This window comes from Wyeomyia smithii, chromosome 2 (assembly GCF_029784165.1).
Source record: "Wyeomyia smithii strain HCP4-BCI-WySm-NY-G18 chromosome 2, ASM2978416v1, whole genome shotgun sequence".
Lineage (NCBI taxonomy): Eukaryota > Metazoa > Arthropoda > Insecta > Diptera > Culicidae > Wyeomyia > Wyeomyia smithii.
The window spans coordinates 108,433,785-108,459,126 of record NC_073695.1 but is presented as its reverse complement, the minus strand read 5'-3'; the positions used below and the strand labels follow the sequence as shown (position 1 = coordinate 108,459,126).

At 39.0% G+C, this 25,342-nt stretch overlaps 2 protein-coding genes across 3 annotated transcripts in view; both read right to left on the bottom strand.

Moving 5' to 3' along the window:
• Positions 1–229: 229 nt before the first annotated feature.
• LOC129725524 (membrane-bound alkaline phosphatase-like) overlaps positions 230–25,342 on the bottom strand; it is a 52,751-nt gene continuing 27,638 nt past the window's right edge. For both annotated transcript variants that reach the window (XM_055681481.1, XM_055681482.1), the window contains exons 4-7: positions 21,636–21,808; positions 21,378–21,524; positions 3,962–4,327; positions 230–768 (exon numbers count right to left, since the gene is read on the bottom strand). In XM_055681481.1, coding sequence (XP_055537456.1) covers positions 367–768; positions 3,962–4,327; positions 21,378–21,524; positions 21,636–21,808 — 1,088 coding nt within the window. In that variant the 3' untranslated portion in view covers positions 230–366. The remainder of the gene's footprint in view (positions 769–3,961; positions 4,328–21,377; positions 21,525–21,635; positions 21,809–25,342) is intronic.
• On the bottom strand, positions 17,617–19,294 carry LOC129725525 (uncharacterized). Its single transcript, XM_055681483.1, has 2 exons — positions 18,619–19,294; positions 17,617–18,562 (listed from the first exon to the last, which is right to left on the bottom strand). Exons 1-2 carry the CDS (start codon positions 18,770–18,772, stop codon positions 17,799–17,801), a joined length of 918 nt encoding a protein of 305 aa, XP_055537458.1. The 5' UTR covers positions 18,773–19,294; the 3' UTR covers positions 17,617–17,798.

Sequence of the window (25,342 nt, the reverse complement as noted above, 5' to 3'; positions counted from 1 at the left end):
CCTTTATACAGTTTGTTAAATTTTACCCAGCTTTTTTCAAGTCCTAGGTCACCATATTATCTTTAATTTAAATATGGCGTCGAACATCGATATACAATGTTGTTGGAAATGAAAATCTCTTTTTGTACTCTCAAGATCCCGGTGATACAATATGAAAAATTTAATGACGAGTGATAGAGGAAATTTGATAAGAGACTACCACAGCTCGTATGTTCAATAAACCAACACGTTTTCGCAATTAAACCATATATTTTACAAATCCCTATAAAAAATCCAAACGAATTTTTAACATTCATTTCAACAAAATTCTTCCTAAAGGTCTATATAGTGGAGTAAATTCCTGTGGTCTGCCTCGGCGTGGATGTCCTAAGCTAATATCTTCACGATGATCGCAAACAGCAGCACTGAGGTGGACACGACAACGCTGGAAACCCCATCGCAAACATCCGTGATACAGGATGCAAATGTGATAGCGTGCGCGATAAAGTTCTGTTCGTATCCTCCGGACAGCATGAACGCCCACGGCCCACTGGCATAGACGGAAGCATCCTCCCCGCCGGTTACTCCCGCGCTCATTGGGACGGCAGCGCTGCACGTTTGTTCTTTCTGTTCTGCTGTGCCCTGCAGCACCGTCAGTGGATTCAAACGACCCTCAGCTGGCTGGTAATAGGAATCATACGACGGTCCGACTGCGTAGGAAAGGCTAAGGTAGGGTTTCGAATCTATATCACTGGTGCCTGCAGCGGTCAGAATCTCGGTACCACGCGCCTAGATGATAACGATAGGAACGTTAGTTCATTCTGTTTGAAAACTAAGTTGGAATGAAAAGAAAAGTTTTAACCTTTAAATGCATACTGTACCGACAACAAAACACTGTCATTAACTTAAAATTAAAGCGGGTTAAATTTCGTGGGTGAAAGTAAGGTAAAATTTTAACTTCATATGCCTTCCAGAATACTACAGCCATCAATAATAATGCATGAAAAACGGAAAAGAGGAATAAGTGTTTGTACAATAACGTAATAATTTATGAGGATCGAACTTTTGCGCGTATGAAGAGTTAGAGTACCGTTGGATGGTGTTCAAATCAGTCAGTTTGCGATCAAAACATTTTTATATGTAATGACTGATACAGTTTCTAAGCAGGTTGCGCTATAAGTTTTTATAACTTCTGTTAACTTTTGTTTTACGAAACCGAAATGATAACCAGGTGCCGTATATCGACTCTAGCGACTATAAATCTACTCCGAGCACTATTTTTCAATACAAGATGGCGACTATCGCTTCCTGAAAATCGGCCTAAAGTTGCTAAATACCATCCAATATGGGTGTTTTTCAAATCGGGAACTAGTTCAGAGGTCGAAAATCAACCCCGGATGCCATTTTAAAAACTAATGCTTCTTCAGGTTTCTGGTGCAGAGCCAGAATTGACCATTTATCATTCAATGTGGGTATTTTCGAATCCGGGATGATGACCAGAGACCGGATGATTAGAGGCCGGACGACCATAGGTAATTTGAAAATCCAAGATGGCACTATCGGTTTCTGAAAAACAGTCCAAGTGGCCAGAACAGGGAGCGTGATGCCAAAATATTATCTGTGCTGTAAATGCGTTTATGATTATGATATACTGTAAATAGGTTTATGATTCCAAGAATGAGGAATAATCGGCTTCGAACTTATCACTCTCAAATGGTTCGATGTCAATCATGCGGTCGTGTCTTGGATTCATCCCTTCTGTAATTTTTATCCACTAGTAGATTTCTTGGATGTACTTGGCAACTCCGACATTTTAGCTTCCCAAGGATTTCATCCTTATAGAACAAACTAAATTGTATAATATGCCGAGGCCTATGTATTATTATGAGTGGCCAATATACGAAAGCTATATCCAACAAAGGAACCCAGAGGACCTTTTTTTTAAAAAAATATGTTTACAGAAGCTCATCTTTTTCTTCTTTATACCTTATTTTAATGAAAAAAATACGTGTACTCATTATATTTTGCGTTGAACTTGTTCAGTTATACATTTTGTTAAGGTGGATGAATCGATATATTTCGAAAACAGTGCTTTCATCATAACATTAATTTTAGGCATTTTTTTCAATTCACGACATTGATTATGCAATTTTAAATTTTATCCAACTAAAAGATGAGTTAAACCTCAGATAACAGACATCCAAGCTAATTTTGCTCCATGTGTAAAAAGACGCAACGGTTTTTTTTAACATGTCGCAATACGCAGTATGGGGGCGCTAAGAACACTTAGTGGTCAATGATTCGATAAAATCGATAGTTTTCCAACTCTTATCGATATTATCGCAATAAGAAGCGTTGCCGTTTTTTAATGTAGAAATTTTGAGCAGTCATAATTTGTACAGAATAGACAATTATATTCAATCCCAGTTTATATTTGCGATAAATTTGTTTGTTTTATTGTTGATATGAAAAAAAAATACACAAACCTCACAAAATCAGTGTTATATCGTTGATAAAACAGCGACTCTACTATTTGTGAGAATTTTCATGCGTCTGGCAGCTTTGACTATAATCCAGTGCTTCCATCACTAAAGTGGTGGAAGTCGCAAGTTCCAGAAAGATGTCGTTAGCATTCCAAACGAGTAAGAATTTGAAAGAGAAATCTTACACGCGATTTCTGGAGTTTTTTGTTCTAGCTTGGACATCTGTTATCTGTGGTTAAACCGAAGTAAACTTTTCCAATAAAATACCCAAGATTGCAAGACAGTGAATTCAATTTTGTGATCATTTGAAAAGAGTGATCATTTGAATAATGGCTATAGAAACAATACTGAATAGACAAAATATTCGCAGTAATAATCAAGCATTTAGGATTTTAGTGCCACCTCTGTACCCTAGCAAAATTTGGCCAATTATTCAAATATGTCATAACCAGATTTTCGCTTGTAAAAACCTAAGGGGCGACATCTGGCTTCTTACTCTTCTTCCTCATCCACCTCGATGATCCCTGTTGTATTTTTCGTAAGTGATGCCATTCACTCGGAAAATACTAAAATGTTTTTAATGCTTTTTATCACCATCATGCACAATTCCTCCTGCAGGCGACAGTTTTACCGTCTGAGGGTTACCGGGGAATCTGCATCTTTAATATACTTAAAATCGAAAGTGTCATCCATCAATGATTATGAATCATTCATTGACCCAACTGCATTGTACTCTCCGCTCAAGCAATATGCTTCAACAGGTATATTTCAAACTTAATCCAGAACGGATTCAAAAGTAGAAATAAGCTCACACTACACACGACATTGAGCAGCGGTATGCTGTTCTTATGCTTCACGCAAAACCGTAATAACTCCTTGCGCACTTTTGAATCATTTGGTAATTGATATAAGTGATGATCAAAGTCGGATCTTTTACTACACCCGTATTTGTATGCTCTGTACTTTATTTTGAATGTTCACTTGAAATTATTTCAAAATATAACAGGTGACATCATAAAAAATATAAATCAAAACAACCAAATATGTTTTTCAGCAACACTGCCAGCAAGCCTGATGATAAATTTTAACGCACTCGGGGTTTTTGATTTCAACCAATCAGTGAGTGATTCCCAAAGTGGATGCAAATCTATACCCAGTTGTCTCCCCTTAGGTAAAAACGAATCCAGGGATTGATTTTAAAAGAATTCCTTCAGTTTATTTTGAACTTTCCTTATCAAAAGATATTTGTTTTCGAATCTTCCGTGATCCAGATGAAAAAAGCATTACATTAAGCAAAACATTTTTAGCAGTTCAATTTTAAAATTATGACTTTAACGATTTTTAAATATCCGAAATTTAACTTTACTGTATGAACACTCAAACTCAAAGCGAAACTTTCTATGAATCAGTCGATAAAAATTCAAAGCCTAAAACTTGAAATCTCTTGAAATAACATTTAATTGTGATTGAGTCAATACCGCTTTTTGTCATAATCTTACCGGATATCCAGGAAGTGACAGTGTACTACCGACGTCGTTCATCGACAACACCAGAGTATTCGTCTCCGAAACCATCATGACGCCCATGTTGATTGCCGTGGAATAATGTCGCACTTGTTCGAAAGCTTTGTACGGTTTGTTCTTCCGGTGAGCCTCCTGTATGTTTCCGTCCACCACCAGCAGCAGGAAACCCTCGGTATGCTCCTTTTTCTGTAGCATCTCCAACGAGTAGTGAACCATTCTAACCAGCGGAGGAGTGTCCTCGTTTCGACCCTCGCCGATGTCAGCCGCGTACGGTAGCCGGTCGTAATCGAATAGTCCCAGAAGATAGTCGATGTTAGTAGTGTTCAACGCACCCAGCTCAGCCTGTGTCGTTAGAATGGAGAGCATACATTTCATTAGAATTAGCACATGCACAACCGGAAGGACGCTCGTAATACTGAATAGCATCGGAGGCAGACAAAAGCGAAATACATAGCCGAAGAAGGAGACACAATAATAACATCCTCATTATCTTTCCGCATCACTCATTTCCATGCCTACGAGCTAGAAAAGTAAAGTGTGGTTCTACAAGGCATATCCGCGAACGACCGAACGGTCGATGCTTTCCTGGGGAGGGTTCTTCTCCTGCCGTTGAAGCTCCGACGGTTGTCGTATTTTAACTCCCAGCACAGTATTTTGTGCCTTTTAAAGTTGAGCGCACTCTTTAAAAAGTTGGTCCCCTCGCTGCAGAGAGCTGTGCACCGAACCCGGCTTCCAGCTTACTTTTCGGCTGTTGGAATAATGAATTTCAGAATGTTTGATGGTACGCGCACAGCAGGCAAAAAGGGGGAAACTTGCACCAGGGGGAACCGAAATGAAATGGAATGAAAATCAAATTACGCTTCGGAAAGCAAGCGACAGTGTTTCCTATCGTTCATGCTCGGCAGAACACGAGGGTTTATCGCTGATATTTTTATTGTTGCAGCATATTTTTACGAAATAAGTGATGTGTCGGATTAATTAGAACTTTGCCGCCGCTGAAGAGATTGTGGAATGGTAGGTATGCATGTAAGCTGAAATCCGGCACCGAACGGGTTTGATGTGATTGGAACGTTTTGTTGAAAATTTGAAATATTTTTACTATGGAAAATAACCCATGTTAACATTTTTAATGCATAATCATTATCAAGTCTATGTTATTACTAAAATCAAAAAAGAATTGTATTGGAAACCTTGGAATGGTAATTTTTAAACATTTTTTAATGCATTTAAGGGTTTTTGGCTACGCTTTTTTCTTGCTCACCTATAAAAATTACACTATTAAATTCATTATTAAATTCGTCCTTTTGTTGGTTGTTCTTATATTTTGAAAGCACTTCCGAATTATGCCAGTTAGTTTATGAAACAGTTAGTAAGATTTGTTTGTGAACTGAATTTTAGATTCAGTACATAAAAACTCAATTAATGACTTTGGTAATATTGTAACGAAAATTGTTTCGGATTTAGGGTAGTTTGGGGTAATTCGGACCCCCTAAGGAAAACTCCTGTTATTTCGTAGCCTGTGTTTTTTATCCCATAAACGTAATGTATTATAGTAATATTGGCCTGTTTGCTATGTTTTTACACGAAAAAATCATGATATTGAGGTCAAAAAAACAAAACAAAAATAACGAAACTAAAACTAATGGTTTTCGGATATAACAAAATCGTTTGGGGTGAAAAAGGATAGTTATTGGGGTAATATTGACAGTGTTTGGGGTGATGTGGACAGAGTAAAAAATGTGAGTATTATAGTATTAATGGTTGCTAAATACACAGTAGAAGGTGGTATTAGGCATACGGAATGATAATTGCAATTTCTAGGCATTGCACAGTGATTCCATATAGACCAAAAAATTCCCCTTTTCCAATTATTCAAACTAGCGCGCGACACATGTATGTGTGTGTGTGTGAGAGAGAGTGTGTGTGAGTGTGTGTGTGTGTGTGTGTGTGTGTGTGTGTGTGTGTGTGTGTGAGTGTATGTGTGTGAGTGTGTGTGTGTGTGAGTGTGTGTGTATGTGTGTTCTTCATCCAAAGTTCATGAGAATCTGATGATATACCAATTTTTGGCAGCACTTTGAATGTTGCTGTGTAAGGCAATTTCAATGATTTTTATGTTCGAAAATCCCAATTTTAAGCTTAACTTCGAATACTTGTAACTCCCTCAATTTTTATCTGATTTTGGATCAACATGTTATGTTTTGATGGGAAACTTTTTTATTTTCCAACGTTTACCAAAAATACAACCAATTTTTAAGTCAAGTTTAAAACATTTTGCCGGAAATCCAAAAACCATGTATTTCAGAACTCATGTGTACCGTACAGTTTTGTGAAACAGTTCGGAATGATCAGATAATCAACAGCCTATAGGAAATTTACCGTACTTGTAGAATTTTCAGATCCCGGTTTGCATATCGTCACTCCAAATCCGGTAATCCCAAATCCGTGAAACGGAAAAACATATAACGAATATACTTTGACGTACGATTCTTCATTTTTCATTGAAAGTTCTATCAAATACCTTAAGTTTTCCATTGAATCTTTGAACTGGTCAAACGGCTCAAAAGTTACAATTTTTTGAAAAATTATTGTAGATTTTTGGTAACCTTTAATCAAAAAGGATCACCCTACGGACCAAACAAAATAATTCGGGTATAAAGTTTTTCGATAAAGAATAAGTATACCAATGTTGAGCATAATCTGAACAAAAATTAAATCTGATAATAAGAAAGGTTCAACAAAAGGTCAGGTGAATAACACTTTCTGACATCAGAAATGAGTTCAGCACTCCAAAATTGGCATTATACGTTTTATTCAATCATTTTAAAAAGACTTTTAAGTTTTTTCCAACTTTTGTTCAGAAATCCGCCACTGTGCGGAGGATTAAAAACACTTTGTGTACAGATAATTGACCCCGGATCACCTGCAATACTCTTTACAGTTCATTCTTTGTACACCGCCGTCTGACCGTCCGTTTTTGTATGCACGCGCTCAGTTCGACAAAAGAATTTACTTCAGACTTACCTGACCATATCACCCCAAAAAACTGTCCATTTTACCCCAAACAGGACGCCTTACAAAAAACGCGATTTCTGCCACTATTTCTTTCATCAAGTTACCGTAATCTTTTATCAAAATGTAGCCTTCTACTAGACAAACACGGCTGCAAAGCTTATTAGACTGAAAATATTTAAGAAGTTCTTAAAAAACCTTAAATACACGAGCGTAAAACTTACAGCGAAATCAACTTTTGAAGTTTCCTTTGTTTACATTGGCACTGCAGTGACCCTATCACAACAAACCATGAAATTTTTATGTTAGGTAGGGTTTAGTAGTTCAAGGAAAGAATTAAGTAGTACACGGAACCCACAAAAGTCATACTTTCCAAGATAAAGCACCTGTCCATTTCACCCGAGGGGTCCAAATTACCCCAAACTACCCTACGTTTGCAAGCGCTGATCGAAACAAAAATCATTTGTAGAGTAGGCAGTGTGACTTTACACTCGTATCCAAGTGAATTTTGAAACTTGCTTGCACATTTATTTTCGGTTTGCACGTAAACCCTACTAACAGTGCAGTACACTTGAGTAATGTCGAATTCGTTTTAACGGCAGGACTATACCGTCCCGGACTACACTTTGCAAGTAAAAAAAACACTTCCCGAGCAGTTGCAATGGTGTGCGTAATATCAGAGGTAGCTGTCACTTTGTTTTGTTTTGGTCATTATCGCCATAGACCATCTCACCGAATTTCTATAACCTCACGTTTCTGACAGTTAGTGGTAACTTTGTTTACATTTTAGACTTAGTGCTCTGCAATTCTGTACGTAGTGGAAATGCTGCTCGATTTATAGTTGTTCTTAATGAGCTGGCACCTCACATTATAAGGCTTTTTGGTCACAATTGAAATGATCTGCTATAATTAAAACCCAAACAGCATCGTCGGAAGGTAAACAAAGTTACTAGTAGCTGTCAAACTCAGATGCGTGAAGTCACCGTGCGATGGTCTATTGTCTTTTTGTCGCGTTTGTGCTACTGTACGAAAAATTTGCCAATTTACTGAAAAATGACGGAACATATTAATTCGCAAGAATATGCATTGGTAGTGAACGATAATAGTACGGTGTAAAAATCAATAATAATCAAAGCAATCCTATTTGACACAATTTTTTTTATTTTGACACATACGTGTGAATGTGTTGGTGTCTTCAAAACTGCAGTCTGTTTCTTTCGCGGATTGTCCGGGACAGAAAAAAGGTAGTTCGGGATAGTCCGGGAAATGAAAAAACACAGTTATAGGACAAAGTGTAGTCCGCGGTGTAGCTACACAGCAAAAACGAAAACGACATAAGATTTGAGTTTGAATCCTGCATAACAACAATTGCATAAAAATCGAATTGCGATAAAATCGCACCACGTCTGCTACAACAATTTATTGTATTGTCCATTGAAAGCATAAATTCAGTCTTGAAACAAAGCTCATCGCATTATTTCGTCGCCTGCATCGGTGAATAAATCGTGCACTGCATGCATTGCGTGCACTTAAACTCAATCGATCAAAGTGTGCTGTGCAAAAAAAAAACTCAAACTCTTGTGAGGAAGCAGATTCAAGTTGAATTCAGATCTGGAAAAAGGTTACTCAGTTCAACTTTGCATGAGTTTATGCCCTCACTGTTTAAAGGTTTTAAAAAATTGAAATATTAATTTTTTATAAGCAGGCTCAGTTAAAAATATTGGTCAAAAATGAAAAACTGATGCCTCAACGCTCAAAATAGTTGTCCCAAAAAGATTATAGCGTTTTAACCACTTCTGTGAATTTTGGTGCCCCTAGTAAATGCCGGGTTCATCACTTCTACATTTGTCTATTAAAAAATGTAAAAAAAAAAAATTAAGAGGAGAATGTAAACGATGCGCTGTGCAATATAAGGACTAGTGAGTTCACAATGGGACACCGAAATTAATAACGCTATTGAAAAGAATGTTGGTGCGAGATGCGACAAGAAGATTTAACACAAGCGCCTAAAACCAAAAACGTCATATTAGGAAAACTGGCAAATCAGGACCGATCGTATACGTCGTTTGAGGTTTTTCAAACCCACAGCCGATCCGAGCCCGATTTTTTTTCGGTTGAAACCCAAACACGAAAATTTTAATTTTGTGAAACCAGGACCTTAACAAAATCCGATTGTGTGAAATCCGAATACTATATTTTTTTCGGGGTCGACTTTTTATACCAATTTGATTCTGCCCTAAAGCTTTGAGCCTTGAATGGTATGAAAATGTTAGTGGTTTTTGCATTTGCATGATATTATACATCCTTATCTTATAATTATGCTTATTCGATATAGTCGGATTCTGGGGTTTCAAATCCAAACTCGATCAGAACCCAACATTTTAAACCCGAACCTGACCCGAGCCCGAACACTTTTTTTTTCATTAAACCCGAATCCGACCCGTAACCGACACTTTTAAAAACTTTCAAACTTAAACCCGACCCGGACCCAACGGATACAGGGTAGGGTTAGGGTTTCAGATTTGAAAACCCGAAGCCCGACCATCTCTAATACAAATGTCAAACGTCAAATCAATCAGCGCTCTCCAATTATTAAAGGCGGAAGCTTGTTATGAAAGCGGTAAGCGTGTATGAAAATTCTGCCTGTGCAATCGGATTGCATTCGCATCGTCAGAACACACACTAGCATTCGTCAGTTCTACCTTTACTTAAAAGACTGTCGCTCGATTTCAGGCAGAGTTCCCCGTATTCATGATTTGATATTGTTGCTAAAGCCGCAATAGTTTCAAACATGTGTAAAGTTTTATAGTGTCTAGGCTTGATATTCTCCTCAATATATGAAAAGAGCAGAGGCAGTGGTGGGCACCGCTAACCGAAAATTTAGCGACGCTAATCGCTAAACCGCTAACCGGAAATTTTAGGTCGATAATCGCTAAACGCTAAACCCACATTAGCGGAACTTTCGCTAATCGATAATCGCTAACTTTCCAATATGTAAATAGTCATATCGCTATATTTATTGCTTGTGTTTTGTAAGATTTGGAAGATGTGATCTTTTTTGGTAAACCAAACGCAAACAATTACTTTTTAGAGCTATTTACAATAAGAGGTTAACGAAACGGTATTCATACTTGATTTTGTAAAAACAAGAATGACAAAAGTTATTTAGCTTGCATTAAAGAAAGATACTCTTAGGAATGTTTTCATAAAAATTAAATTATTATCTGAATCGAAAAAGTAGAACCAAAGTTGTCTAAATTTCAAGCGCATTGCAATTTACAAAAGTTCTTGGTGTGCCGAAAATTCAATCTAGACCTTGAGCTTGTTTTTCAAAATGCTCATGGGGCTTGTACGATAACTGGAACTCCATTCTAGGGTAAAAAGACTGACAGAAGTAACTTTTCGCAGTAAAGTATGTTCATCTCTCGAAGCAATTTACGATTAGGGGAGCTCCGTAGCCGCAAGGTTGCAGAGTCCGCTTTGGTAAGCGGGTGGTCGTGGGTTCGAATCTTAGTAGAATCAGGCCATTTGGTTGTCAAAGGACTTTAAGCATAGGTTTATTCTCAGGCTCCCCACCACGTACCCTTCCTTCAATCTGGATTCTACAGTACCCCTGTTGACTCTCCTCCTAATAAAAATAAGTCCCTATTATAATAAAACTGGTGTGAGTAACATATAAAAGTTCTCTCCAGGGAATTGTAACTAGGCGATATTGTTAGGATGGACAGAGGCTCGGTATAGTAGAACAGTAAGCTTGAAACGGAAAGGTAATAATTACACAAAAGCACTGATATGAATGTTAAGCGTATCACTTGCTTCAATAGTGTTACTGCCAATATGAAGTGCGGAGTACAGAAAACACCTGGGCAATATCACAATAGATCTAAGCTCTGGTCGCAGTGATAAGTCCACACAGGAAAAAAAAGCAATTTACGTACGCCATCAGCAATTCACAGTTTTTCTAAATATTTCTATTGTCGTTTCTCTACAAAATTTAGCGAATTAGCGATTAGCGTTTCGAAGGTCAAAATTTTAGCGACGCTAACAGTTTCGCTAACCAGCTCAAAAATTAGCGAAATCGCTAAACCGCTAACTGAATTTTAGCGTCGCTAATTAGCGATTAGCGAATTAGCGGAATGGTGCCCACCACAGAGCAGAGGGAATATTCACCGCTCACTTCTTACCCAACCTGAGCGCTACTTGTAGCTTTTTTTAACCAAGCTTTTTGCTTCTGCTGTTTTGCTGTGTTTCTGTTACGCGCAAAAAAAATAACACACTTGCCGGGGCAAATATCCCGGGCCTTCCAACACGAACCCCCCCCCCCCCCCCTCCCTAGTCCTGGGCCAGATGTGAAGACAGAGTGGAGACCTTTCTTCTAATTTTATTACTACTATTTTTCAAGAAAAGAAGGCCCCACGAAAATATCTGCCCTGGGACCCCCAGCACCTAAATCCGGCCTTGCATAGAAGTACACCGGTGTGCACTGCTGAGATAAATTCGATGGCATTCGCAGAGCAGTTCTTTCAGTTCGAGATGCAATGCGAACAACGCAACCTCCTTTCTCTACTTTCCTACCTAGATGCTTCGCTCATTTGCTATATGCTTATAGCGAATTTCTTTATTCCATTGCGTCAGGGTAAATCTACCGAGGAATAAAGAAACGACATTGCGATTCACGACGCAAATAAGAAAGAGATGCCAGATAACTGTTTAAAAGTAAGCACGTGCGGTGGTGGGTTGAAACTGACAAACTTTACGGTGCGTTTCGGGAAGCACGCCAGATGTTCCTCAAATACACACGATTCACTGCCCTCTTCAAGCAAATGCGTCGCTTTGTCATCAGCGTTACTAATCGAGTGAAAAGTGAAACCGTTCCACTTTTTTTGCTTGAGAATGAGATGTGTGCTACGCTTCTCCAATCGTTTGCACAGACACTTTCGAGAAACTCTCTGTTATTCACGCACTTGCCAGAGCAGCAGCCAGCATACAACCGCTCACCAATTCTCTTTTGTCTTTCTACTCACGATGAGTACGCGAGTATGGACATGCGAGTAAGAGTGCTCCAATAACAGTACTTTACTAGGAGTGCTTGCAACAATGTGCCAAAAAACGAAAATGCTTCCTTCACCGACTCACGCATGCAATTTGTCAATTGCTGAATTGCTTCTAAGCAGTTTTGCGCCGTGCACCGACAGTCGAGAGTGGGGGGGAAGAATCTATATAGCATCGCATGCTGGAACATGTAAGGTATCGGACTCCCTACTCGTCACTCTGCTTCATCGCGCCACGTCACTCTGCATAATCGCATTGCGTCTTGAAACAACCGCCTTTGGCTGGTTGTGCTCGCGAGTAGGAGAGTACACATGAGTAAAAGAGTATACGAGCGAGAGTGTGTGTCCATGATTTCGGGAGCAAATGTCAGTTTACGTTCGTACGAGAAAACCCGAAAGCATCAACACTCGGTGGTGTGCAATGGAAGAACTCAAAGAGCACGGGAATGAGATCACCTTTTTGATAGCGATTTGCTTTTGTAAGAAGTTATTAGGAGCGTAACAATATTCTGGTCAATTTAGACATATCTGAAACGTAAAGAACCCAGCTGAGACAACAAACCGCCTTGGGCACGTTAGTGATTTTATTCTAGCATCATATACTTTTAATTGTGTCAAAAGGTTTGATTTTGTGCCAAAAAATCGTCATTTGCAGGTAGTGCTTCTTTTCTTAATTCATTCAAAGAAAACGGCGACTGGAGGGCAACGAGAGTCAAAAAAAAAGTAAATGCTGCTCTAAGTTACAAAACGAACCATGATTGATTCCGTAGCTTTAACGAAGGTATTTTAGATGCTAACATTGCTAACGACTGTCCGACCGAAGAAAGGCCAAACGCCTTCGAAAGTACTGAGTTGAAAAAATTGCTCGTTGAAGATTCATGCCAAGCGCTGGAGCAGCTTGCTTCGGAATTTAGAGCCAAACCATTTCTGAGTTTTGGAAATTATTCAAAAACATGGAACATAGCTTTCTTATGATCTGAACTCAAGAAACGTTGAGCATCGTTTTGTTTTTCACCTTTAAACAACTCCAGTGCCATAAAGAAAGGGTTTTATCATCGCATAGTAAGGGGTAATGGAAAACGGATTCATCACAGTAATCTAATCATGAAAGTCAAGAAGACAGCCTATGCTTCTACATCGTAGGCTCGATCGGATATGATTGCTGCGGAGGTTATGGGACCAAGTCGGTGTTGTTTATTACACAGTGCAACAATCTTTTTGCCTTAGCTTCTATGTATGAGTTTTTGAAGAAGTTTGATGCGAAAATAAATTTCCCTGAGTTTGAACATATTTCAACTTAAGGGGCAACAATGGCGCCATTTCGAATTTTTGAGAAATCAGAAATTTTCGATGTTTTTTTCGACGCCATTTTGTTTTAAGACCAAATATCAAAATTTTACGAGTTTGTTCACATATTAGCATCTTCTTAGCCATCTTTAAAAAAAACAGATTTTAAATTTGACAAAAACTGAGCTCAAAACGGTGATTCTACGAAACCGGTTTTGGCATGGTTTTAGTATATTTCACATAGCAAAATAATATCGAGTATCTGAGCATTAATGGTAATACGCTAATATCTTAAAGTGGTAGGGAGAGTTGTCAGCACGGCTAATTGACAACACGTGTCCCGAAACTTCTCCGTTTAAGTTATTGATTTATGAGTGTTTAATGAGGCCAAACCTGTTGAAATGTATGAAGATGTGCTCTGTGATGCTTTGTTTATGTGAGAAAAGTGAAGGTTTAGTAAAAAACGCAGTGTTTTACGCTTGGAAATTGAAATTTGTGAAATTTGTAATGCCGGCAAAGTTGTTGCGCGTGTGTGTGAGTGCTTGCTCTTTGTGTCGACTTTTCAGTGATGCGAGCGAAGAGAACGACAATAAATATTTGGAGAGCGAAGAGAATAGCTTTGCGTTGCGCTGTGATATGTCGCTAGGTGTTCGTTTCACTAACATAAACATCATTAAAACGATAGAGTACTATCGATAAAATGACAAAGCACCACGAATTTGTTTCGTGGAGGATGGCGCGAGCGTGAAACTGCATACAGCTTGTTGCTGTTACTGTCTTTGTGTTGGTGAAAGCGAGGGAAGGCTGCTCCAGTGTTCCTGTCTTTTATTTTTGGTGGCTTCGATGAGGCGGTTTCTACTATGTCGTGGAGAGTTTGGTTCCGGTGCGTCGTTGGATTGCTGCTGTTTGGGGAATGGAGGATGGATGGCGAATGTGAGTTTCCGTAAATGGTGAGCGGCTTCGTGGAGCTCCGCTTATAGGGCTACTCCCACTGCTTCCGTTCCGGGACCGGGTTCGTCCGGGACTTTTCATGCATTCACACTGCGCCGTGCTTGAACCGTGCCTGCGCTGCGCTCTGGCTGAGAAATGTTGATGTGTGTATGTGAAAGAACGTCTTTCTCTTTTTTTCATACCGCAGCTCACTCCGCGCGAAATATGTCACTACAACATACACGCATCCACCCGAGTGCCTTCCGTGCACTCTCCGGCCAACACAAAATATCGTCGGCAACGATAGTTTTTCTCTCGCACTGCAGCAGCACGACGGCAACTCAACGCTGCCCCGGTCTGGACACGGCGGGTCGGTGTGAATGCGTTCATAAGAACGCATGCAATCAATCTCAAACGAGCCCGGACGACACTCGGAACAGCCACGGCCCGGTCCCGGCCCGGTCCCGGAACGGAAGCAGTGGGAATAGCCCTTATATGTTCTATCATATCAATTGCTGTGTACGGCAGACACGCTCGTGCGGTAAATTGCTCAGCAGTGAAGGCGGTGTCGTACAGAGAGGTACGAGAGGCGCCCCACTTGACCTGTGCCAGCAGAACAATTTTACTGAAGCGAGTCCGACAACACCAATACAAGAATACCCGTCGCACTCACATACATCGTCGCAGGGAGTAATAATGACGAGTGAAGGGAGTAATGTGTGTGAAACGAGTGAATGCATTTATTGCGTGAGTCGAGTGTATGAAAGGATGTGTGAAAGTAGACGAAGGTGATTACGAAGGTAAGTTATCTAAATTTCCATATATCAAATTATTCCTTAACATGTTCACATCACTCTATCTTGTGGAAATGGAGATCCTTGGTATATTACCTTTTCTACTAACACAACGCCCTGATTCCTGTAACGTCTATGAAGGTAGTATCGGTTCTCTGCACCTTCTTAAGTAGACGTTGAGCTAACATTCTTATTTCCTTTCCCCGGCGATTGTAAGGACCTAACCAGGTATCCAATGAAAGGCTTAGTTTGCAACTCACATCATCTGTAAGAAGGATACTAGTCACAGGTTTCTTCCCTGTGACAACAGATGCTGTGTTTGTGAATTTATTATTATTAACACTATATTTATCCTAAGCTGATCATTCTATAGCCACCTACGATGTGTGCAATCCCTTTTGCTATGCTATACGCTAATATCTAAAAGTGGTAGTCAAATTCTATCTTATACTGAGTAAAAAAGTCTCAGGAATCGTTTGGTAGGTGTCTGATCTACGTAAAATGTCAGCAACATGTCGATTTTGTCCCAATTCCCCTACAATACTGAAATAGGTTTTTCTCGACGTCAAGTTAACTTATTTGAAATCTGTTTAATGTAATATCAAGAGTGCAAGCGATACTCGACGATACAGAAACAAATTGTCCTCACATAATCCTCTCCTTTTTGCGGGGAGGGGGTCGCATTTAGCTTTATAGTAGACGCGATGATTCTGTCTCGTAACTGAAGCGAGATTTATATGTTTGACCGGTCCTAGCCAAAAATGCAACCCCCTCCCCGCAAAACGGGGAGGACCATGTAAAGACAAATTGTTATTATATCTCTGAGTAACGCTTGCACTCTTGATATAACATTAAACAGATATCAAATAAGATATTTTACGTCGAGATAAACCTATTTTAGTATTGTAGGGGAATCGGCACAAAATTGATATGTTACTGACATTTTACGTGGATCAGACACCTACCAATCGATTCATGAGACGTTTTAACTCAATATAAGACAAAATTTGACTACCACTTTTAGATATCAGCGCATTACCAAAAATGCTCAGATATTATTTTGCTCAGTTTTTGTCCGATTTTAGATCTGTTTTTATTTTTAAGATGGGTAAGAAAATGCTAATATGTGGACGAACTCTTAGAATTTTGATATTTGGCCTTAAAACAAAATGGCGTCGAGAAAACATCGAAAATTTCCGATTCCTCAAAAATTCAAAATGGCGCCATTGTTGCCCCTTAAGTTGAAATTTGTTCAAACTCAGGAAAATTTGGTTTTGCATCAAAATACACAAAAAATTTATATATAGAAACCAAGGCAGAAAAAAAGTCAATGTTTGTTGCACTGTGTTATGATCCAAACCGGAGGGAACGATATCAACTTCAATTGATGCGATTAAGCCGAGCACTGCGCAAAAACCGACCACAATACGAGCAGGGGCACAAAAAAGTGATTCTACTGCATGGCAACGCTCGGCCCCATAATGCCCAATGGGAAGCTCACTCTCCTCCACCGTATTTCCCGGATATTGCGCCAACCGATTATTGCTTTTTCTGTTAGGTCATGGTCTAGCTGATCGGCCGTTCTACTCATATGAAGACATTGAAAAATTTGCTTGTTTCGGAGGCAGTCTCAAAATATGAACAGTAAAGGCATTCGAGCTCTGCCAGAAAGACTAGGTTGTAGCTAGCGAATGATTAAAGAGTGACTATTTTACCAAATTTTTTTATAGGCCAAACAAAATTGCATTTAAGAAAACTGTGAGAAATTGGCTGTGCATCTGATAGTATGTATACTTTTTGTGGAAGAAAATAAAATATTTATTTATTATTTCGAATGGTGTTTACAATTTCCAAGTTCAGTAGCCCAGTCAAACTATATAGCATCAAAAGCGTTAACGTGTGAACCGAAACTAGTTAATTGTTCATTGCAATTGCAATTCAGATTATCGATAAGGTTTGTAATTCATTTCCCGTCGAGCGGGTACACAGAATATTGAAAAACTCAGATCATCCCAAGAATAGTTTACTACCCCAGACATCATTTTGACGGACCTTTGAATAAATTAAATCAAGAGAAAAAAAGGATGGCCACCAGGGGATTCTTTGAATTCTTCTAAATAAAATCAATTAACTCTCTGGTCGTCTCGGTTTCTGCAATTTGAGCGTGTTTCCACTCCTATTTTTACACTGTGCAATGGTCGAAGGTAGAAGGAAATAAAGGTGTCGATTCTAAACTACCGTAAAAGCGGCAAACTTTGATAGCTTTTTTAAGTATTACTCAAATATATGACACTTCAACAAATTTACTCCGGGTTTCGTATTTTTAAAATAAGTACTTGGTATACGACAATGCATGTACAACATCGAAATTCATCAGTATTGTTTCAACTACGCTATTGATTATTTTTTGTAACCTATGACTAGTTTTTCGTTTTCGGGTAACTTTGACAATGCTGGAATAATTAAGGAAAATGTTAGAAAGGTCCACGTTTATGGACCACATAGACTCATTTTGTTCAGTTGAGGCCTCTCGCATCGTTAGACTTTAGTCCATACAAGCATAAATAAGAAGCATAGACTTTCACCTGAGGTTAGTTCATGATTTTTTAGTTTACAACAGTGTTGCATGAAGAACTCTCAATATGCAAAAGGAATCAATTATATTCGGGTTTTGTATAACCATGTTTATTTGTCTCGATTTATATAATAACTTGCTACGGGTGGTAGAGATATAGTTGCTTGCTACTTCCTGTTGGTTATATTTTTCAACGGACGACGGTTTCGAGTTGCTAGCATCGAACCCTTCTTGGTGGATTTCGCTTCGCCTTTAACTTTCGGAGGGTTCACGACATTGGTATCATCGTCAACTTCTGTTTCAACTTTAATCTTCTTGACCATTAAATGTTGAGCTTGCTGTTCACTAACACTGGAACCTGGCTGAACATCAATCAACCGGCGCTTACGTGGAATGGTTCGTTCCTGCGCTAATCCGAACCGCTCTTTCTTCATCATTATAATCAGCTGTTCTGAAAACGAAGATGTGACTGCAGTTTCTCCGGTTTTAGGCTCATCAGCATTGTCGGGAAGGTTCTTGAGCACTGCCTTCTCATTCAATGGGTAAATTCCAGATGCTCTAAACCCAGCTTTCATATTGGTTTCACTATTCTCCCTAATTTTCACCAAAGACTTCTTCAGAAGTCGAGGAAAGATGTGTTTTGGAATGCATCCTTTGTTTTGTTTCTTCCATTCGCTCAATGTATCTTTCCAGGCTTTTTTGAGAGGTCGAAAATAGGCAACATCGAGAGGCTGGCATAGGTGAGTAACGTTAGGCGGCAGCAAAACAAAGCTGATATTGCTGACCATGCAGGATTGTAGAACACGGAAGCTTAAATGTGAAGCAACATTATCGCCGATGATAATACGTTTTTTATCGTTACGTAGTCCGTTGAAGTATGGCAGTGCTATCGTGAAGAACCAGTCTTCGAACACCATAGAGTCGAACCAGCCTAATAATGCATTATGATTAAGAAAATGGAATTTATACTTATATTTCACATGTTACCAGATTTTGTGCGGTTGTATCTACAACCATCTGGTCCCCCTTCAGTCCAAGTTGGATACATGTGGAGAGCTGCATAAACGACATACGGTGGCAGTATTTTTCCATTGGCTGCCCCCGCAAACATTACAGAAAACGAGGATTTAGAATGGTCCATTACTGTGTCTACGTGTTTTTGGCCTCTTTGCACTACGACGCGCTTCGATCCCGGATCATCGCTGAAGTTGGTTTCGTCGTAGTTTATGATGTTTTCCGGAGGGACACCATCCACAGTTGTCGCAAGATTGTCGAAATAAGAGTCTCAAGACTCACTTTGGCACGACTTCGCTAAATGTTTTGAGACAAGCGCGAAACTAATGTGTGCCTTTTCAGGAATGAGTTGATCCAATCTTTTCCAGGAGTGTTGTTCTTGAATTTGGTCTTCATTTTGTTGTGATCCAGGAATTGCTCGACGAGCTTCTTTATACAATCCGCAGTCAGCGGAAATCCCCAAACGCCAGCGACACGAACGGTATCAGCAAGATCGCATTCTTGTGCATCGGTTAGAACGGTTGGTGAACCAGGTTTCTTGCTGTACAAACCGTGTATTTTATGATACAACGTACCATACGGTATGCTGAAGCTCCGGGAAGCCGCAAATATAGAAGACCTTTTCCACTGCACTTCAGCTACAGCTGCCTGTAATTTTTCGGACGTGTAGTCTAAATAGGCCCTTTTCTTGTTTTCACACGACATTTCAGAGGTACAAATGCACTACTGTTATCAGAAAGCCAAAAAGAATTTGTAAATCTCAAATTTGCACTACCGGAGGAACTGGTGGTGAATGATTTGTCTATAAACAATGTGTTGGTCGTTATGGTTACGGTAGTGTATGGTAGCTCATGCGTTCAAAGGCCGTCTGATTCTAATAAATGGAGCAACCAGAATGAACACACCATGGTCAGATTTTGATCATTTTGGGATATTATTTTCAAAAGTGCAAGTTTAAGGGACACATTCACATTTTTATGAATGGATGTTTGTGAAAAATTTGACACTAATATGTCACTGACTCTAGAAACTTTATTCAAATATTGCTTCTTGGGACAGTTATATAAGAAATATATGATTGTTTGAGCACCTTATAAGATAGTTCTAAATCAGGTAAACTGTTTTTTTCAGTTTATTGCAAAATGTATCACGCAAACAACACAAAATCCAAACTGTATACAAACAGTAACACCTCAACTATGAAATAGTAGTAGAACAACTATTGTAAATATAATGTCTCATAGGTAATAGGTAGTTATGCACAGGATATCACGCGCTATCAATGTTACCCGCACTATCAAAGTTTGCCGCGTTTACGGTACCACAAATTCACAATTTAACCATCACCCCGCGGAGAGAAATAAATTTTGACCTCGACAAATGACCTTCGAGCTCTTTTTACTTATCAACTACATGCACAACTGGGGCACTACACTGCGTATTGAAGGTCGGTCTATTTTTCAACCGCAATAAATAGTTTCAAATAAAAGTCGTTCAAAGTTATAAATTTAGTGGTGAAATTGAAATCAAAATTCAGATGTTAGCTGATGCCATGGCTCATGGCTTAATACATTTGTAAAATATTCAGTACACACAACTGCATTAAAGGCTTTCGTCGAACGCGTTGAAAGCATAAGTCAGTTAGATTATTCTGTGAGTCCACATGCACACTTCTTGGTATAGTGCTTTCAAGCTAGTAAACTCAAACCAAACCACAAAACCAGAAAAAGTGAATAGCAGATCAAAACGAAAAATGCACCACCACGTTGTACATCCACTCATTATGCTGCGCAGCATAAGGAGACAAAGACCCCAAGGGAAGACCAGCCCGACACAGTCGGTACGGCAAAGCATACTGTCCAACAATCAGCTCCAAGCCGTAACAGATCGTAGAAGCGGCGAACGAACCAAACCGAGCACACCAGAGGGGACAGACGGCGATGCAGAAAGAATGCGAAACGAAAAAAAAAGCGATGCAAAAAATATACACACCGAAGAATGCAATTGACGTGAATGATTTATATCAGCCATTTTACATCGAGGCGATGTACGATAAATCAAATGCGAAATCGGTCGATTTGTGCATGCATCGCACGAAAACGAAATACGAGTGCGGCCGGGTTGCGCTGTACAGCCGCCACAACACAACGCACTGCGGAAACGAGCGCGCCCCGGTCCCAGTTGTGCTGCGGTAAGAAAAGGTCATGCCTTTAGTCAAGCTGCTCGAAGTTTAGAACAATGAATTATAGTTAGCGACCGGATCGATGATGGGTGATGGGTTCAAGAGCGAGAATGTATCAATTGATTATTTACATTTGTAAATGCCAGTTTGCGATGTGAATAGGAGTACCTATGCAAAGCAACATAGGACTATCGAATGCATTTGGTTATTTTCGCGAAGTTAAGAATGAATTTAGAATTGTGTGAATTTGTGTAACCTAACTTTTGATCACTTTAGCAATTTTAGTTTACTAAGGTTTTGACGAAGATAGACAAAAAATTTATGATGAAAATGCTTAACAACATCTCGGCACACCCAAGCTCGGCAACGAGTTAAATGTTCTGAAATGTTAAAACAATAATCATTTTACCCAGAAACTCTGTGATGACCATCAAATTTACATACGATTTCTTTAATGTTTTTGGACATAAGCCTAACGAAAGAGCCATAATATGCGATCAGAGCTTCTTTTTATATACACACACTAAATGATTCATTGCGGTATACTTACTAAAGTTGTTATGTATACTGGATTTCCAGTTTTGGATTGTTTCCACTCCTCGATAAGGTTTTTACCGTCGGTTCGTAGGCCAGCAGCACCACTTTTATCCGTTTCGGTGGTTGGAATAAAGTTTTTTCTTCCTCCTCCCAAAATGACCTGTCAAAAAGTTAGACGGTTAATATTTTCAACACGTTGTAACACGGTATGGTAAAAAGTATAACAATGCGACCAACCAAGCAAAAAATTATTGTTAACAGTCGTAAGTACCTTAAATTGTTTTCCAATCTCTCCATGGATTAGCTGATATGCTATATCTTTGACCTCGTTAGTGTTACATCCAGCCTGAGACACTGCCGCATCATTTTCCCAATCCTTATCACCAGAGTTTGCATACAAAGCTGCATTTGAACCGGCCGTTACACGTGCTGTTGTAACGAGACCTGCAATTGCAATAGTAAAAGAACGACATTGTAATTTACTGAAATTTTGCGTTTACATAATTACGCACACCAACGCGGAGTCGATTGATTCTTATTCAATGAATCGTTGCAATAATAAAATTTTAAAAGCTTTAGAATAGCCTCGACGAGTTGGTTGTGCTGAGTAAAATAAAACAATTATGTAACAAATCCTGAAATGAAGTAGTTCTGAAACAAGAACTTCACAGCATTATATTTGTTACAGGCTTTTCTCATGCCTAACAACTTCCATTACATTTTTGTTATGCCCATCAAATCGTGTAGCTAAAAGTTTTTTCACACATTCCCATCCATTTCAGTGTTATCTGATTTATCATAGTTTTACTAAATAGAACAAATGCTTGTTGATGCTTCATTAACACAATTTTGTGAAACAAATCTTTTAAAGATGACTGGCTACAAGGCCTTTTTGACTTTGTGCGCGTTTAACTCTACAGCATGTTCTTTCCACTAGAGCTGTTTTTGCCTAGAAAAATAAGTGTATCAAGTACAAATTGTAAATTTGATTATTACTGCTAATCGACATAACGGATAGGTCATTTTAAGAAGTGATTTATACATCAAGGATTGAAGCACTTTTATCTCGTTTTGTACGTTACGCACTTAAGGTCCAGTTACACACACGGCAAAATGACGCCTTCTCCATACAAAATAGAAGGCGTAATAGCAATCACGCCTTTTATTTTGTATGGAGAAGGCATCCTTGCGCCGTGCGTGTATCTGGGCCTTCAGGTTTCTTCCATGGAGCAATCCCAATGAACTGCCTCACTATAAAAATCGTTGCCGTCTTCAGGGAATGGACACATTGGAAAGGAGGCGTAAACTGGAAAGAGTATTATTCATACGAAACCTGTAACTGGCAGTATAGATTCAGCTCGTAATCGAATTGGTTTTGTCTCCGCTTGGCGCATTGCATTTCAAACTTGTATGAAAATTTATATGGGAAAACCTACTTTTCTGCATTTACCTTTTTTTTGTTAGGGAATTAGAATTACGTTGTCCATTGATGCGAACTTTTGTAATATGCATTTACCTTTCTAGAGACCTCAATAATGATCTAATAATGCACTACATTATGTAAAAGTTTAGTATTTTAGATGCCTAACAACTTTGCAGAAGGCACTGAAGAGTTAGAATGACCCTAAGAAGAGCTATAGCTGTTCAGAGTTGAGTATGTCGATTTAAATGCAGAACATCTTGTTTTCTGCCAACATTACCAATGTACCGGCGCCTGTAGGATTCCCATCAGAAATAACCTGTCGTAACAACGTGCTTCAGAGGTTACTTCTGATAGAAATACTGACTAACGCTGGTACACTGGCAGTGTTGGCAGAAAAAATGATTTGCAACATAAATTTCGACATACTCAACTTTAAACAGCCCCAGTATTTTTTGGGACACCCTAGCTCTTTGATGTCTTCGGCCAAGATGTTAGGCATTAAAAAACCTACCATCTGAAGTCATGAAACCTATGGTTTGAGCCACTTTGAGATCTTTAGAAAGGAAAATGCGAAAACGTTGAAAATAAATTTGAAATGCAATGCGCCAAGCGGAAACTTAACCAATCGACTTCCGATAAATTTAGGATTGTTTGGGGCTCCAAATAGAACAAAAAAAACTTGGTTCTGGCTTTCTGCTATCAAGTTTCGTTTTTTTTTTCCATATAACAATTCCCCACCCTAGTAATTACGTACATTTAATCCAAGAAGCGCTACAGAGCACAAGGCCCTAGGGGTTGTATAAAATGGTGACGTTGGACTTGTAACCTGTGCGGTTGCAATTTTAGCATCGAGTAGAAAATTCACCTAATTTTGGATACTGCTGCGTAAGAGTGTATGAGTAAGAATTACCCTCATTTGTACACTCCCGCATAGCATGTACCCAACATGACAACTCTCACCACTTGCGCTGAATATCGTTCACATAAGTTAATTTTCGTTTAAAATAGTTCGTTTTTTGTTTCTCGTGTTAGATTGGTTTGATATTTTTTTTATCATGTTTGTGAATAAATGTTCAGGGATAGTTAGGCCGGAATTTTCCTCTAGCTGCGAAAAAGTGGTACTGAATTTGGTTTCGACAGGTTTGTTTTGGTCGGCAGCGGAGGCAGCCATCGCGGGAACCAGGAGTTTAGTCTCGACCTTAGTAAACGACACACGTCGCGTTTTGATTTTTGTCTCTGTGCGCGTTTTTTAACTGTTGTATTTTTACAGTTTGTGGCGTGTGATAGTGAAGTATAAGTTCAACGAAGGTTGTCTCGTTGGCCCATGGATTGAGTGCTATCGTGTTTGCTCGCCGGATCGGGTTAGCAGAGCAGACCCGTGAGCAGCAGAAGCAGCTGTAAAGTCGCCCAGACGATCATCCCAGAAATCTCCACTAACGACAGCTGGAGGAAAATCAGGAATAAACACGACAAGTTTTTGTTTTGTATATTTTGATTGTTTTTCTTTGACAACATTGGAAGATATGTCTAACAAAATTCTCAACAAGTTCCAGTAAAAAATCGTAGTAATCAACAATTACAACGAGCTTAAAGATTAAAAAGATGCATTTTTGATATTTGTTATTTATTAAGTTAAAAATTAAAAACCAATGCTGTCAGATAGGAGTTGTCGAAAGTCATGTGAAGACATTCAAAGTGATTGCATGTTTCATTTTCTGTTCTACCTTAATTCTCAAAAAGTGATTTGATTTCAAAGTTATAACTATAGAATACTACTGTGCTTAAGCCTGAAGGTAATGGTAAAATTTATTTCTATTTCAATCTAAATTAAAAACAATTACAGAAAAAGACTAAACATAAGTCAATCTCGCCTAGTAATTGTTTACCTCTACTAGCAATTAATTTGTAACCATGAGCTGTTATATACCTTACAGGAAAATAATAATCCTCCTCAATAGTAAATCCCTAGTCACGGTCGTTTCATTTGGGGACTATTATTCAGAAATTTATCCCAATGGTTGGCAATTTCCAACATCTACTATTTTTCCTAATGAATATTCAAAGAAGAATTGATTGCGATTTGAGGATACATGTTTGAATATTGGTAACAAATTACAGTGCGCTATAAAGAGTGCGATTTCAGAGCGCAGTGGAGGTTTCATTTTTCTCGAGGAGGTAAGGATTTCTCAACTTCACTCATTCTTGTAATGTTGCGAGCAGAACAAAAATACTACACACTCTGCATCAAAGCTACCGCTCAATCTGCAGATAAACGAGGCACTAAATTGCAACATAAGTAAAAACTCGGGTATACGCGAATCATGCTACTTACATACGAAATCATCATGTGGGACGAACGTCAGGAAAGCTGCTCTCAGAGCTGAATGAGAGCTGAACATAACTCGGCTCGTTGTAAAAAGAATGATAAATAATATCGTTGAGGCAACCATTTTATTCGGTAATTGCAAAGAAGAGAATGTTCTATGGATCCGCCATTTGATTTTAGGCGCTGTCATTCCCGATACTACCGGCCTCTGCCATAACGATCAACAAGG